This window comes from Theobroma cacao, chromosome 2 (genome assembly GCF_053813885.1).
Source record: "Theobroma cacao isolate CCN51 chromosome 2, ASM5381388v1, whole genome shotgun sequence".
NCBI lineage: Eukaryota > Viridiplantae > Streptophyta > Magnoliopsida > Malvales > Malvaceae > Theobroma > Theobroma cacao.
The window spans coordinates 6653998-6668756 of record NC_142640.1 but is presented as its reverse complement, the minus strand read 5'-3'; the positions used below and the strand labels follow the sequence as shown (position 1 = coordinate 6668756).

The 14759-nt window shown below is 35.8% G+C and overlaps 2 protein-coding genes and 1 pseudogene across 3 annotated transcripts; 1 reads left to right on the top strand and 2 right to left on the bottom strand.

The window, feature by feature from the left end:
* Nucleotides 1–4500: 4500 nt before the first annotated feature.
* LOC18608188 (putative glycosyltransferase At5g03795) lies at nucleotides 4501–6800 on the bottom strand. The gene is made up of 6 exons (XM_007042748.3): nucleotides 6485–6800; nucleotides 6115–6390; nucleotides 5722–6008; nucleotides 5266–5486; nucleotides 4968–5125; nucleotides 4501–4854 (listed from the first exon to the last, which is right to left on the bottom strand). The coding sequence occupies exons 1-6, from the start codon at nucleotides 6638–6640 to the stop codon at nucleotides 4756–4758; spliced, it is 1197 nt and encodes a 398-aa protein (XP_007042810.2). The 5' UTR covers nucleotides 6641–6800; the 3' UTR covers nucleotides 4501–4755.
* A 201-nt stretch (nucleotides 6801–7001) lies between these two features.
* On the bottom strand, nucleotides 7002–12962 carry LOC18608187 (uncharacterized). 2 transcript variants are annotated; one of them, XM_007042744.3, is made up of 14 exons: nucleotides 12665–12962; nucleotides 12526–12573; nucleotides 12352–12412; nucleotides 12189–12221; nucleotides 11855–11991; nucleotides 11580–11714; nucleotides 10532–10608; nucleotides 10163–10386; nucleotides 9659–9715; nucleotides 9401–9569; nucleotides 8501–8558; nucleotides 8336–8421; nucleotides 8197–8253; nucleotides 7002–7561 (listed from the first exon to the last, which is right to left on the bottom strand). In XM_007042744.3, the coding sequence occupies exons 1-14, from the start codon at nucleotides 12825–12827 to the stop codon at nucleotides 7466–7468; spliced, it is 1401 nt and encodes a 466-aa protein (XP_007042806.2). In that variant the 5' UTR covers nucleotides 12828–12962; the 3' UTR covers nucleotides 7002–7465. The 2 variants fall into 2 exon arrangements, with proteins under 2 accessions (XP_007042806.2, XP_007042808.2); XM_007042746.3 differs by having other exon boundaries at nucleotides 11867–11991.
* A 383-nt stretch (nucleotides 12963–13345) lies between these two features.
* Nucleotides 13346–14743, top strand: LOC18608186 (anthocyanidin 3-O-glucosyltransferase 7 pseudogene; annotated as a pseudogene).
* The last annotated feature ends 16 nt before the right edge of the window (nucleotides 14744–14759 follow it).

Here is a 14759-nt window from a genome sequence, read left to right as displayed (position 1 = left end):
AATGATTTAAAAAGTTTTATATTTTATTTTATCCTTTATTTGCGCAACAAAGTTTTTTATTTTATCGATTTGATTTTTCCAATTTCAGTATGTAGTCCTGCTTGGTATGTTGCCTTATAAGTTGGAAGATTAAATCATGTATTCTCGTTCAGCATGATAATTCATAAATCATAATTAATGTGTCTTTTATACTAACAATAATTTGCAAGTGGTTGGAGACAGCAAAAATGAGCTAAATTCTTTGATGGCTAATTAATCTCCATTATTTACTCGGTCAGAGAATTAATTACTTTACCGCATTTCAAATCTTAAAACGCAAGTTTTATACATCACACACCAACTTTATTGTCAGTTGAAACCTCCATTAAAGATATAGTCTATATTTAAAGTAATTGCATTCAATTATCGGATTAATTTTGATTCGGTTATATATTTAATTACACCAAAGTTTTTAAAGAATAATATTCTGTGACTTGATTTGAATGGCCTTTGGTGATATACCATCTTAAATATCTGGGGATCTTCTTCTGTGACAGCTCACAACATTCGGAATTTAAGTGAGCAATACGTAATTAAGGCTTTGGCTTCAAATGATTTGACATGTTAACAACTTACCCAATAACCATCTAAAGTTTCGGTTCATTATTTTTTTTTTCTTTTTCCCTTGTGTGACAAAATTTGGTATTTATGTAATTATCAAAAAAACAAAATGTGGTGTAACTTAATCTGGGGAAATATATTGGTAATTCTCTCCTTTTTTTATTGTTTTTATTTACTTTTGACTGGACAGTCAGTCTGATTACGCCTGTGATTAATTTACCTGCGGGATTCGTACGTGGGATAGGGAGGCTATCACGTGATGTTCTATCGTCTGACAAAGACTCACGTGTACAACTTACCGAATGCGATCATTGCACGTGTACCGATGACATCTCTCACCGGGTAATTAATAAGGATTCAAAAGGGTTTTTCAACACCTGACCTGCGACTCCATTCTCTAGAGTCAAGAGTCAAGTCCAGTTTCTCCGATATATAAAAGAACAATGTTTTTTTCTTTTTTTATTTAATAAGAATTTTGTTTGTTAGTTTTTTTTTGAAAGACGGAGATTTGTTTGTAATAAATTAAAATATGCATTTTGAGAAATTTGTAGATGCAAAGTCCTCTCTCCTCCTTAATTAATAATCACAAAAGTATATATATATATATGAAATCTAGGATATTAAACTGTAGAGTCATAGACATAGTTGGCATTTATTATTTATATTTTTAAATTTGATTGCTTAGTCATATTCATATATAATTGTAGTTAAAGAGATTAAAGCTTTGAAGAAAAAAAATGGAGAGAGGGGAAGTGACGTGTTAATTGTGATGACCATTTCTCCATCTGAACAAAGAAGCTCATTAATTAATGCTTACTGTCCAACAAAGTATAACATACTAGGAAATGAAATTTATGTATGGATTGGGAACCTACAGACACAGTAGTTTTTTTTTTTTTTTTTTTGCAAGAAAAAATTTTTAGTTTTCTCTTATAGCAGGCGGCCAGGAATTTTAGGCTACGCATTTTCATACCTAAACTTGTTTGTTGAGATGACCGTGGAATGCATGAACCCAAGCACACCAGGCAAGAAGTTTATATATATACGTGATTATTATATTCCTTTTACTTGTTCCATTCCTTAATATTGATTTAATACATTTTTGGCAAGTCTTATGGCCAATGTGAAGAGCCAAAATTGCACTCTACATCCGACAACTTCAACATTTTTTATGCCCTCAAACTCTCATACATGACCCACAAGCAACTATATATATTACCTAGCGTTGCATAAATATATATGATTATTCAATTTCGCATGATATATATAAATGGAAAACTATACATTCTTAACGTATATTTTGCTCACAAGAAATTCCATAATCAATCTTTAAGCAAGTTAATACGAGTGCAGCACACGCAATGCCAATTTAGTTAATGCAAGCTTTATTATGTGTCAACCATTAATTTATGTTTGTTCAAGCAAGAATTAATATGTTTGAAAAAAAAGCATGGAGATATATATCAGTGGAAGGGCGAACCAACAAACGGTGTATTGCTAGTCACGTTATTAGCGTGCGCTGGGCACTTGCTGCTTTATGTTTCCATAAATAATAGTTACAAGTAAAGTTAAGAGAAACAATGTGGTTATGTGTAGGATGACAATTACGTGACCGACATGACTTTAGTGCTTTTTGAATAACAGTACTGTAGGGGGGGGGGGGGGGTGGGGAACCTTTTATATGCCCCATTGTATTCAAGGCCGCATCAGGAATGATGCGTAAGCTTTAACATCGCTAACAGTGCTCAACAAATAGTACACTTTCAATAATGATTGATCTTTGTTATCACTCAAGCTTTGGAAAAGCAGAATTATTTGGGGTTTCCTCTTCTTCTCGTTTGCACCATGAGTTTCTTGTTGGGTTTTGGAAGAATTCGCGTCACTACCTCTTCGCAATGCTTTAATATTGTTAGGGATTAGGGATGTTAGCGGTTATGCTTTAGCCGAATATTTATAGTTATTTATTTATGTAAATAAAATTTTAATTTTTTTATTCAAATTTAAGATGAGTTCGAATAAAAATTTTAATACTTGTTTTGAGTTCAAATAAGATATAAGTATCACTTCTTGAATATTTAATATTTAAATTTGATTATATAAATATTTGGATAACATCAAGTATCCAATACTTTAATTCAATTTTATATATCATAAATATAATTGATAATTAAATTATCAGTAAATTGAATATTTTAGATTCAAATTCGGGTTACTTAATCGAATACCTATGAACGTATAGAAAAACTTTAACTTGATTAATCAGGTAATTAACGAGTTTAAGTATTTAACGAGTAGTGTTCAGAATATTGATTGTATTTTTAAATTTTATTTGAGTAGCTATAAAATTAGTGTATCTTATTAGTTAATAGAACTTGAGATCAAATATCTAAAAAATACGAAAAACCTTAACTGTTGAGATCTCTAAATGTTATTTATTTTTTCAAATAAATTTTCTCGTGATAGTGGTAGTGGACTGTTAATTTCCATTCGACAAAGAGAAAAAAACAATAAGATTTAACTATAAATATATCAATGGAAAGAGGTGGAATCAAGCTGTCATCGACATATCAGGTAGCTATTTTAAAAAAATTGAGAAAAAAGAGTTATTGACGTATTGTTAATTGGGCAAGTCATTTTATATATGGACAGTTGTTTGTTGACTTTACATGCATGCATGCATGCGTGCGTCGACGTGTTGGCTAGCTAATGTAATAACTTTGGTCTTAAGAAAATAATCAAATAACCTAAACAAAACCATCAAAAGATTAATTAAAAAATGGTGTCATAGTAAAAATGTCTTGGTGTACGGCCACAAGAAACTTGTAAGATGCCAGATTGGCCAGCTCCAGGTCAATGGAAATTTAAAAATCTATATCATCCTGGTAAATGAATTTTAAGTTGTTAATTGAAAAGCCACAGGAAGATGAGAAGCTAAGAAATATGGTCAAAAAGGATGGATTTTTCTGTTTTTTAAAAGTTCTTTGGCTGGGCGTCAAGGGTCAAAAAAAGAAGGCTTTGGTTAAAGTTAATTTCAGTCTAAGAGCACTGGCAACGTTGTCAACTTTCTCAACACTGCCAAGTCCATGGTTTTGGATATTCTAAAAAATTCAAATGAAATCAGGGTTATGAGGATTTCCAAATGTCATCCAAATTTCTGGGAAACTGTCATTGAGTCGAAAGTCTTGTCATGCACCAATCAACAATCTGTATTACTACTGTTAAGGAATATATGGCGATAGAAAGGGTGGAGGGAAAGGGAAAGGGGTGTCTGAATCCGTCCATTATGTGTCACGTAAAAATGCTAAATTCTCTAATGTTGTGCTGTCATGACCAGGCCAACAATGATGAGTAGAAATAATGCACTAGGAATTCTGACTTCATCCATGAAAACAGCAAAGACTAAGCAAGAAAGAGACTAAGCGAGACACCCGAATGGAAAATCCAAACAAACAGGATTCAATATTTTTCAAAAATTAAGAAACAAAAAAAGAAGAAGAAAAAGCCAATGGGATTGTAATCAATTCTTGTACCATTTCTGCTGAAACATCCTTGCGCACTACATAAAGAGGAAATTTGCCCCTACACCGAAATCCCATTGACTATGTAATTTTTTTTATTTGTCATCAAAGGCTATTATAGAAAGCCATGGGCTAGATAGGTTTGGTCACATACCAAACGCAGTTCCGTGAACCAGTTGTAACCTTCAATTCTCTTTCACATGCTTTGCCTCCAACCACTCAACAAATTATAAAGAGCTTGAACCTAATATTATTGTCTTGCTTATCTGATTTCCACTTTTGATGCATTATACCAGACACAGACACCAGACAGCTTATCAAAAAACAGATACCAGACACCAGTTAGGTACTTGATATAAGGCTAAAAATATGAGGTGGATCGTTGCATAAGGGGCAGGGTTTGGTTGATCTAATTGCAGTGAAAAATGGAAGACAAACTTGTTGAATCAGGCCCACGGGCTCAATTACTTGAGAGACATATCCAGCTATACCTTTGTCATGATTTTCAAACGTAGGAGGATTACTCCTTACAAGGAGAAGACCAAAATTTGGATTGTATTATCATCCGAAAATAAAAGGCTTTGAAGGCACTAGCGTGAGTATACCAGGCACATCGTCTAGTAATTCAATACATTCACTACTTGGTAACATGACGGCGCCGCCATAGCTGATACATGACCATATGAAATGCATCATATTTGATGGGAGGTGAGTTCCACTGTAGATGCCTCTGCACCTGAGTTGCAGCCACACCAAAATAATTAGTAAATCATCGTTTTATAATTTCAAGCACATTGAAATTTTAAAAAATAAATAATTAGAGTTTTCTATGATATTCGCATTTGTTACCTGCACAGTATTGTAATGCAGAGATTTGAATCTGTCATAGGATATTCTCTCAAGAATGTGCTTAATCTGTTGAACCTCATCTTCCTTGATTATTATTGAAAACTTGCTCCAATCAAGAATATCATTGAATGGCAAATCATGGTGGTCTGACATGATAACTGGACGAAGAAGAGAATTAAACAGCTTACCAAGCCAATCACAATAGGAAAGGTTTATATATCGAAAAGCTAAGGAAAGGAGGCAAAAAATGAGAAAGAAGCATTTATAAAGAAACATGTTAGAAAATTAAGGATCTTACCAGGGACACATCCATGGTGAATGGAGAGTGCTATACGTGAGCCGTGGACGTGAGACCAGCCAGGACATATGCAAAATTTAGCTGTGTTGAACTTCTCTAGGTGTGGGACATTAATCATATAATTGCTCTGAATGTCAAGCTCTGTGTCATTCTGCCAAGCACTAACCAGTTCACGTCTTAGCTCAGACTTGAGGCTGCCAGCCCAGAATCCTAATGCATACCTGCAACATAAGCCATAAGCCAGTGTATTCATGTAATTTTAGAGGTAAATTGATATGGTGGTGTGCAAGTCACAGCCTTGTTCTACTGGAGAAGTTAGTTATAGCAGATTCTATCCATGCAAGAGCACTTAAATAAAAGAAATCCCCAGGCACTAAATATTTCGGTTCAATTGTCAATGAATGTTCCAGAAGAATCAAATTTCAAGAGCATATGTAATAGCAAAGTTGGAGTTACCTATTCTCAGGGTCAAATCTTGCAGCGGGAAGAGAAAATGGCTGCACTATTTGAGGAAGAGGGAAGTCCTTGTGTGGGATATATCCATCATCATCTCCACTTGTGCACGCAACTCGAATTGAATTCTTAACAAGATGGGCAACTCCTACAGTAGCCTTGAAGCCAATGTCATGGCAAGTCACGAAAAAGTGATCAGCACCTAAAGTTCTATTCCAGAAAGGGTACTTGACCATCAAGCTTTCCACATATTCCTGGACGGTTCTGGTCATGTTCTCATACGAGAGTCCCTGCACATTGACATCAGTGAGGAGTGAGGCCCAAAGAAAGAGATGTAAAAGAAAGCATTCTTTTCTTGAATCGGAACTAATAGCGCAAAAGAGACATCAAAATTACCTTGCCTCTCATTTTATGACAGGAAATGGGAATGAAGAAGAGATGAGCACTTTCAGGGTCATTTGTCAAAAACCGACTTTCTCTGATGTTCTTAAAGAAATACCCTTCACTGGTATACTTGCCGGAAAGACTCCTTGGTGTATGATAATACATATTAGGGTCTCCATCCGGGTACAGGAAGATCTTGAAACGTCTCTCCATCTCTGCATAATCCAGCTTGAAAACCTCGGGAGAGTGAAAGATCGAAGAAGTTGAAGTCTCTTGGAGTGGCTCCAACTTCAAAACCGCGTAAAGTTGATCAAAAAATTAATTAAAAGAAAATATGCAAACAAAGTAGAAGAAAGTGACGAAGGGAAACGGTAATGAGTACCGGAAAAAAGGCCCGGGGAGACGGGCGTTGGAAGAAACTGCAGAAAGAATCCCTGCAATAGATCAGGAATCCAAGACAGATTATATCGAAGAAGACAAAGCAAAGAAGCACACAGCAGACTGAAATTTGAGGAGAAGGGCAGATATTTCTCGTCATTTTCTTGAGAAAAGTTGAAACTTTTGTGAAGAAGATGTGTTTTCTTGGGACTTGGTTGATTAGCAGAGCAGAGGAGGGAAAGGGTTTAGAAAGACAGAGTGTGAGTTACTTCGCGCTTTTAGTTTTGACGGTTGGTGGAGTTCGTTAATTGCAGTTACAACTTTTGCCACGTCAAATCAAAAAACCAAACTTCGTACGAGTCTTTCTATACGGCCTTATAGTTGAAAATTGAAATGCGCCTATTTCTACTAGGAAAATTGAAGGTAAGAACAATTGGAAAGATTTCGATACTTCAATGGTGATGGAAATTCAATGCTTAGGTATAAAAAATGATACTGACAGCAGGGAACTACCATTGGTCTAACTGATGCAACCAAACAAACATGCATTTATAACAAATTTATGATGACTATCATAAAGTTTTGGGTTCTTCAACATTAGAAATCAAAATGCAGCTACAAAAACTTTAATAAAGAATAAAAAGATAAGATGAACACGGTTCCATGTTAAAATTAAATATATATATATATATATATATATATAACAAATTTCAATTTCGTATACAGCCTGATAAACCGTGAAGTAATCGCAGCAATTCTCCTCGGTGTTGCATTAAAAGCAATTGGGAACAACAGATCATGTAGCTCAATGCATGTGGTAACCTCTCAATTGCTGGGAAAAAAGACATTGCAACTGGAGGTAAGCATGATTTTGATACAAAAATGCTGACAGGCAAAGATATGGCACCAGTCCGCGGCTGAGGATCTCCATAATGTCAAGAGAAGCTAAGGAACCAGAAATATGTGTGGCACGGTTAAAACAACTCTAAGATTTGGCATCTTGGGGCTTGCTGGTGGTTAGGTTTCTCAACTTTCTGTCATGGTTTAGCATGGCACTTACACCCTCGACAACCAAGATAATCTGCAAAAGAAGGCCAGTGTGGGGGGAAAAAATTCAATCATCAGATTAGGTTCAATTTTCTTTTGACTAAGCAAGTCTTCATATATTCAAAATGATAAGTTGAAACAAGAATATTCTGTTAAATAGATTGAAAGCTCCTCAAATCCATAACTTCAAGCACAAATTTCCATTTAGATTGAGCAGATTTTAATTAACGAGGAAATATATCAATTTATGCTGTTTTCCCAACATCGACTGCTTTGGCTACAGATTAATCCATGATCAGTTAATCATATACAATTGAAATAGAATAAAATCTAAACCCTAAACTCATGTCAAGGTGAGGAGGAATTCAAACATGGAATAAGTTGAAGCAGTCCATGAAAGACATTTAGTTGAAAAATAAAAATGACCATACATTCCTTTTAAAAAAAAAGACCGAACTACGAAAATTTGGGCAGGAACCAGAGAAAAGACGAGTCTCTTTTCATAGTATTATTTTCTGTTGTTACTACTCTATGCTACTTTGAATTACATTCGCAATATCAACCACAAATGGCAAGAAGCTAATTTGCCTCCTTGAATTTCATTTCGGACAAACCTGATATCAAATTATAAATGAAAAAACCAAGAATCAGAAAAAAGATATAACTCACCTGCAAGCAAGCATAAACCATAGCAGTTGCAAAGTAGAAGTTTGCATTGCCAGTGCCCTGTAAATTTCAGCCAGTCAATCACAGAACTAAAGAACTATGTACTTCTACTCATTTGGCCATGAAAAAGCAAGAGGCATACCCTCCATATCCATAGGGTGTGCATGACAGGGCTAAGAAGAGAAACTCCAACATATCCACAGAAGAGGAAGAAAGAGAATTGTATATCTGCATGGAAGAGATGCGGCTTAAAATATGAAACCATGATAAATTCCATTCAGTATCAAAAGAAAACCTATTAACTTGCCTGCTAATTCGTTGACAAACCAACCCAATAAACCCAAGTACAGTGCTGAATCTCCAACCTAAACAAAATTAAGCAACAAATGGTGAGGGGAATAACCAATCAGATTAATTTAAAATAAGTCCAGAAAAACCTCTGCAACAGCAAGACAGATTAACAATTTCTCAAGTATAGAAAAAAAGGGTCCAGAAACAAAAATAATGATAGCGTAAGAGCCATGATCTAGCCACAGTTAGTTACATGCCTATGAGAAGCAATGCGCACCAAGACGTGCAAAATTTAGAACTTACATCAACATATGTTCATTGAAGCTAGTGCATAATAATGTATTCAAACCAGAAGATAATGACAATAAACTCATGATATCACTAATGTAAGCACACAATGAGAAAAGAAAGCATAGGCAGGAAAACACAATGGACTCCTATATAGAACCCAGTTGGGCAACTGGATAAATAATTCATTAAGCATCATTAAAAGACACTATGGGATATTCAGAGAATCTTAGTGCTCAAGGAGAGAGGCACAGGCAGTCAATGTTCTCATATCCAATATTCACAATCAGCTTGGCACAAGTTACATACACCACTTCATGTGGGGATTTTATCCAGAGCTGTTATCTAATACAGTAAACATCATCATTAAACCAGGTGCATTACAATTATCTAGCAAAAAAAAAAATTTTTGTGAGATTGTCATCATCTACCCTATTTTGAGGACCTAATTAATTGTGCCAAGTAGATTATGGTACTCTGCATGTATGTGATTATCTAGCTCATATCACATACATAGATAAGACTTACCTAAAATCACAAGCTAAGGGTGTTGCACAACTTTTCAGAAATCTTCCTAAAAAGAAAAAGGTAACAATAGAACAGCAAAAATGAAATAGTGAGAACTTACTGATGGGTAAGACTTCAGCATGGAAAATATGGCAATGTATACAAAAGCCAGGAAGCAGGGCCGGTGGTTAAGCCGTATGGCTAATGGCATTATCATAAATAGAATATTCACATGGAAAACTATTAAAAAGAAGTTCCTGAAGAAGTCAAAAACTTCAGCAAAGAAGTACCTGCGTCAACATTTTAGTAACATGAGACTTTTGAGTGATAATCAACTTAAGCTGCTTCACACATGAAATAAAGATAATTTTAAACTCACCATAAAACGCCTATATTAGGAGACAAATCTTCCACAGTGAGGATGAACCCATATGTACTACAAAACCAGCCACACAGAATGAACAGTCAAAATCTTTGATATAACAATCTTACAAGACAAAGTAAAGTATGGACTTTCTCAAAAGCAATATAATGCTCGATGACTTAATTAAACAACAACAATACCTGCTCTTAAATTCAGGAAAATCATTAAAGATAAAATCATCAACCTCAACAAGACTTCTTAATTTGGTATTAAAAGCTTATTACCAGAATTCATAGTATGCTGCACCCCCTATTTCATACAAAGTAAACCACCAGAACTAGGCCTAGCAAATGAAGAGTCAACTATTCCTGAGAGATTTTACATATTGAAAAAAAGAAAAAAAAATACAACTCAAGCAAAAACATCTGTGGGTTCCTCCCCAAAGTATTACACTAGCACAATGCAGATAAAATGGAAAGAAGCAAAAAACTGCAGAATGATATGGCATTCAATTGCTACCTTTTAAACATTTCCCATAGGCCACCAAACTGTTTCAAAGAAATGCCACACAGAACCAACACATAGGCTGACCACAGAAGAGCCCAAAATGCAAAATGAGTGATTGGCCTCCATGAGAAGCCAAGAGGGAGCTTTGACTTGTTCAACACTTCCTCTTTATCATTCTTTTGCAAAAACAATTTCCTAGGAGGGGCATCTGGACCGCATCCTAATAAAAAGATCACCTGTGAGAAAACTGAACAATGATTATACTTCTTGGAGATTGACTTATGTTGAGAAAACTGAACAAAGAAATTTGAAAATTATCTCGCGAGCATTATAAGCACTTGCTCTATGGAAACAAAAAGATAACACAAGAGAAAGGTGTACCGGAATAATCAGAATAGCAGGGTAAAGAGACAAATGAGTTGCGATGACCCATCCAAAAGCGGCCAAGGGAACTAGTCCTACAATCCACAGAAAGATCATCATTCAATAGCAAATGCTTATATATGCAAGAATGGTGCCAAATATACACTAATCAATATACATGTTGATTGTTGCTAATCCCAGATAACAACTCTAAGAAAAAATTCATCAAATTATGACCCAAACGTTATAGTATATAACAACAAATCTGTATAATTTCCATTTATACACTCTTCAAATTGTGTAGAAACTATAAAAAAAGTAAAATTTAGTATCAGCACGTGTAAAAACTTTTTCAACAAATAGCTACAGGCTAGGAATATATCCAAAACACCCCTTAGTTCTAAAAACAAAATATTGCTCAGGTTTCGGATATAAGAGAATAAAAATCCTGTTCTCTGCCTCTCAAGTAACATATTACAAATGAGATATCTGTCAACCCTGCCAAATTTGAGCATTTTTAGGGACCTGGGTGGAAGCCTTAGGTACCTTAATTTACTTCAATAGTTACACTAAAAAACTCTGAGTATTTGAAACTCTTGTTCGTTAAAGTCAGGTTATCATAAAAAATTGGAAGTTGCATGATGTGTGAGTATCTATCCCTTACGCTAAAATTTCAAGGATACTTGTATCTGACACTCCACATCTATGTAGATACTTGATATCCACGCCCTTTTTAACTCTAAATTGAAGCCCCATCGTCAATAAGTAGCATAATTTAATGAAATGTGCATAAATGTTGTTGCAGAATATGAGACAAAAACATTGACAAATAATTATCAGGAACAGAGTTAAAAGGTTTCAGGCATTAGAAGCGTGATACAGAATTCATTGGTTTATAAGCATTCATGAGATTCTGAGAGAGGAATGCATTTCTCCATAACAAATTGAAAATTTTCACCAAGAATCAGAAGAAGTATAATAGTGTTCAAAGAATAGACACACACACAAGCAAGAATCTAATATCAGAAAGGGATATTGCAGCTTGCAGCTTTTAACAATCTCTTACGTGAACATGCTCCATAAAGGCACAATATGACAGCCATATTTTCAATTGGCGATGTTGACAAGCCCACACATGCAACTATCGTGAAAGGATTCCATAAGTAGATAAGAGCAGCAGCATCTCCGGGAGAAAGGATCTCTGGTTACAATCAATAATTAAGTTCATCGACAGGGAAAGAAAGGAATACGACATGCATTTGACTACACTTACAAGAAGAATGCATACTTGAGTGTGCGTTTTTTTCCCTAAACAAAAAATTATAAAATAGAAATGCTTACTAAAGAATTCACCTGAAGCTTTGGTTTGTTTAACAATGTCTAATGATTCCAAACTACGAAGATAAGCAAGCCGAAGATTCTTTCCAGTAGCACGAATAAGAATTGCACTAACAACATCTGCAATCACAGAAACCAAACTGTATCCAAAAATGTGTTAATATTAACTACATGAGCAAACAAATACTCATTTTTATATAAAAAAAATTAGCCATACTCGAAGAAACAGAAAAATCCACAAAAAAAAAAAGATCAACATATTGTGCCTTAAATAGATCTTCAAACACATTAAAATTATCGCTAAAACGTATTCATATATATAAGAAAAAGATCCTACCTGTACAAGAGATGATTAGGCTGTCCTTCAATTCTGTACCAGCCCAAAAATAAAAAATACAAATTACTAAGTCATTAAAGTCTGTAAATTAATCAGGAAAAAATCATTACAAATTACAGCCTAATCATTATGTTTAAAAGTTAATAATAAGCTGACGTGGCACCTCTTAACGGTAAGCGGTCCGAGAAGTGACAATAACAAAGGGGAACCGTGGTACATAGATCCTGAATAACCAAAAACCAGAAAAATCAAATACATTTCTTTTTTTTGCCGAATTAATATGAAAAAAAATTCAAAAATGTCGGGCAAAGGGAAAAAAAAAAACAGAAGGAAAAACCTGCGTAAGGGGACATGGATAACTGCTTTAGCCAGTAACCTTCAGCGACTGCACCCAAAAAATTACCAAAAAAAATTTAAGTTAAAAAAAAATGAAGGAAGAGGCAAATAGATTAGATGGAGAGGGAAAGGGAGAGTACGGCGACGGAAGCTGGTTAGAGGAGTGGAGACTTCGGGGCGAGAAGCTAGGTTCAGGTTTTTGGGGAAGTAAATTAGAATCAGTCTGAAGATGATAGATGCTATCACCCAATTCCAAAATGAAAACGATGCCGTTTTATTCTTCTGCTTCCCCATTTTCTGCATTTTTCTTTCTCGAGGATTGATTTCTTTTCAGTTTGCAGACAGAACTGGCTCGAAGCTGGAAGGGAAGTTACAAGTTACAACAGAGATGAGAATTCGCCCGATCTCGTGATCCGTGGTTTTGAAACGACGTCGCCGCCGCCCAAGCGAATTTTATTTTAAGCTTGATCTTGGGTTATGATATTGGGCCAAAACATGGGGCCCATGTGGCCCACTCTTCCTGAATCACAAGAAAAGAAATTGGCACTCATTAAAACCACCGTTAATTCTTCATTTAATTTATTCGTAAACGCTCTCACAGACCTTGAATGAACTGTAATTGACATTGAAATCCTCCGTTTCAATAAATTGACCCCAAAGAGTGAAAAGGGACGAGTATAAATGAAAGAAACAAGCCATTTCCTCATCATTTTTCTGAGATTTTTGCAATTCAATCACCAAGCAATTCTTAGTTATACATAACGTTTACCTCCTGCCTAGCTGATCTCCTCCAGCAATAAAAGTGGTCATCCAATTCCTAGATGCCACCAACCCAAAGCTTAAAAGAGCAACATGTTGCCGTCTTGGCATTCCCATTTGGCAGTCACGATCTAACCATCCTAAGCCTAACGCGCAGGTTGGCTCGTGCAGCGCCAAATGTGCAGTTTTCTTTTCTAAGTACAGCAAAATCTAATGACTCTATGTTTTCAGCTTTTAAGCTTGATGTCCCTGAAAATATGAGAACCTATAATGTGGAGGACGGTGTACCTATTAATCATGTTTTACGTGGAAACCCAGCGAAGAGATTGGAGCTCTTCCTTAAGGCAACTCCTGGAAACTTTATAAAGGGCTTAGATGTTGCAGTGTTGGAAACTGGTAGGAAAGTTAGTTGCTTAGTCACGGATGTCTTCTTGACGTTTGCTGCGGATATGGCTAAGGGTATGCAAGCTTCTTGGATCCCTCTTTGTGTTGCGGTCCCATACAATCTGTCAGCCCATGTATACACTGATCTCATTCGCAGGCTTTACAATCAAGATGGCGGTGAAGTGAATGGCGCAAATTTCCAACACCAAAATCTGGATGTTATTCCAGGGTTATCTGCAATGTACGTTACAGATTTATCTGATGAAATATTGCCTAGAGATTCGAAAGAAACGTTATTTTCTTACATGCTGAGTAGAATTGGATATGTTTTGCCTCAAGCTACTGCTATTGTCATGAATTTTTGCCAAGAACTTTATATTGCCCCACTCCTAGATGATCTCAAGTCCATGTTCCCAAATTTGCTCAACGTTGGTTTCCTAACGCAAGAACTACCGCCGCCACCATTACCTCCATCAGATTCAGATTCGACAGAGTGTTTATCATGGTTAGACAAGCAAAAATCCAAGTCTGTCGTGTATATTGGCTTTGGAACTGTGGCTACCCCACCAGGTGATGAGTTAGTAGCATTGGCAGAGGCACTTGAAGAAAGTCACATTCCATTTCTTTGGTCTCTTAACGACAATTGTAAGCACCGTTTACCGACTGGATTTCTTCAAAGGACAAGCATGTATGGGAAAATCGTTTCGTGGGCACCCCAAACTCAGGTCTTAGGACATGCTTCAACAGGCGTGTTTGTGACACATTGTGGAGCAAATTCTGTGTTTGAAAGCGTTGCAAATCAAGTGCCAATGATCTGCAGACCAATGTTTGGGGATCATTGGATGAACGGACGTATGGTCGAGGAAGTATGGGGAATTGGTGTCAGAGTTGAGGGGCTTGTCTTCACAAAGAGTGGAGTACTCAAGAGCTTAGAGATCATTTTGGGACATGAACAAGGGAGGAAAATGAGAGAAAGGATTAGAAGACTTAGAGAGCTTGTCCTGAAAGCCGCAGGACCCAGTGGAAGTGCTTCGCAAGACTTCAAAACTTTAGTTGAAACAATTTTAAATTCTTAATGCTGTAATCTCACGC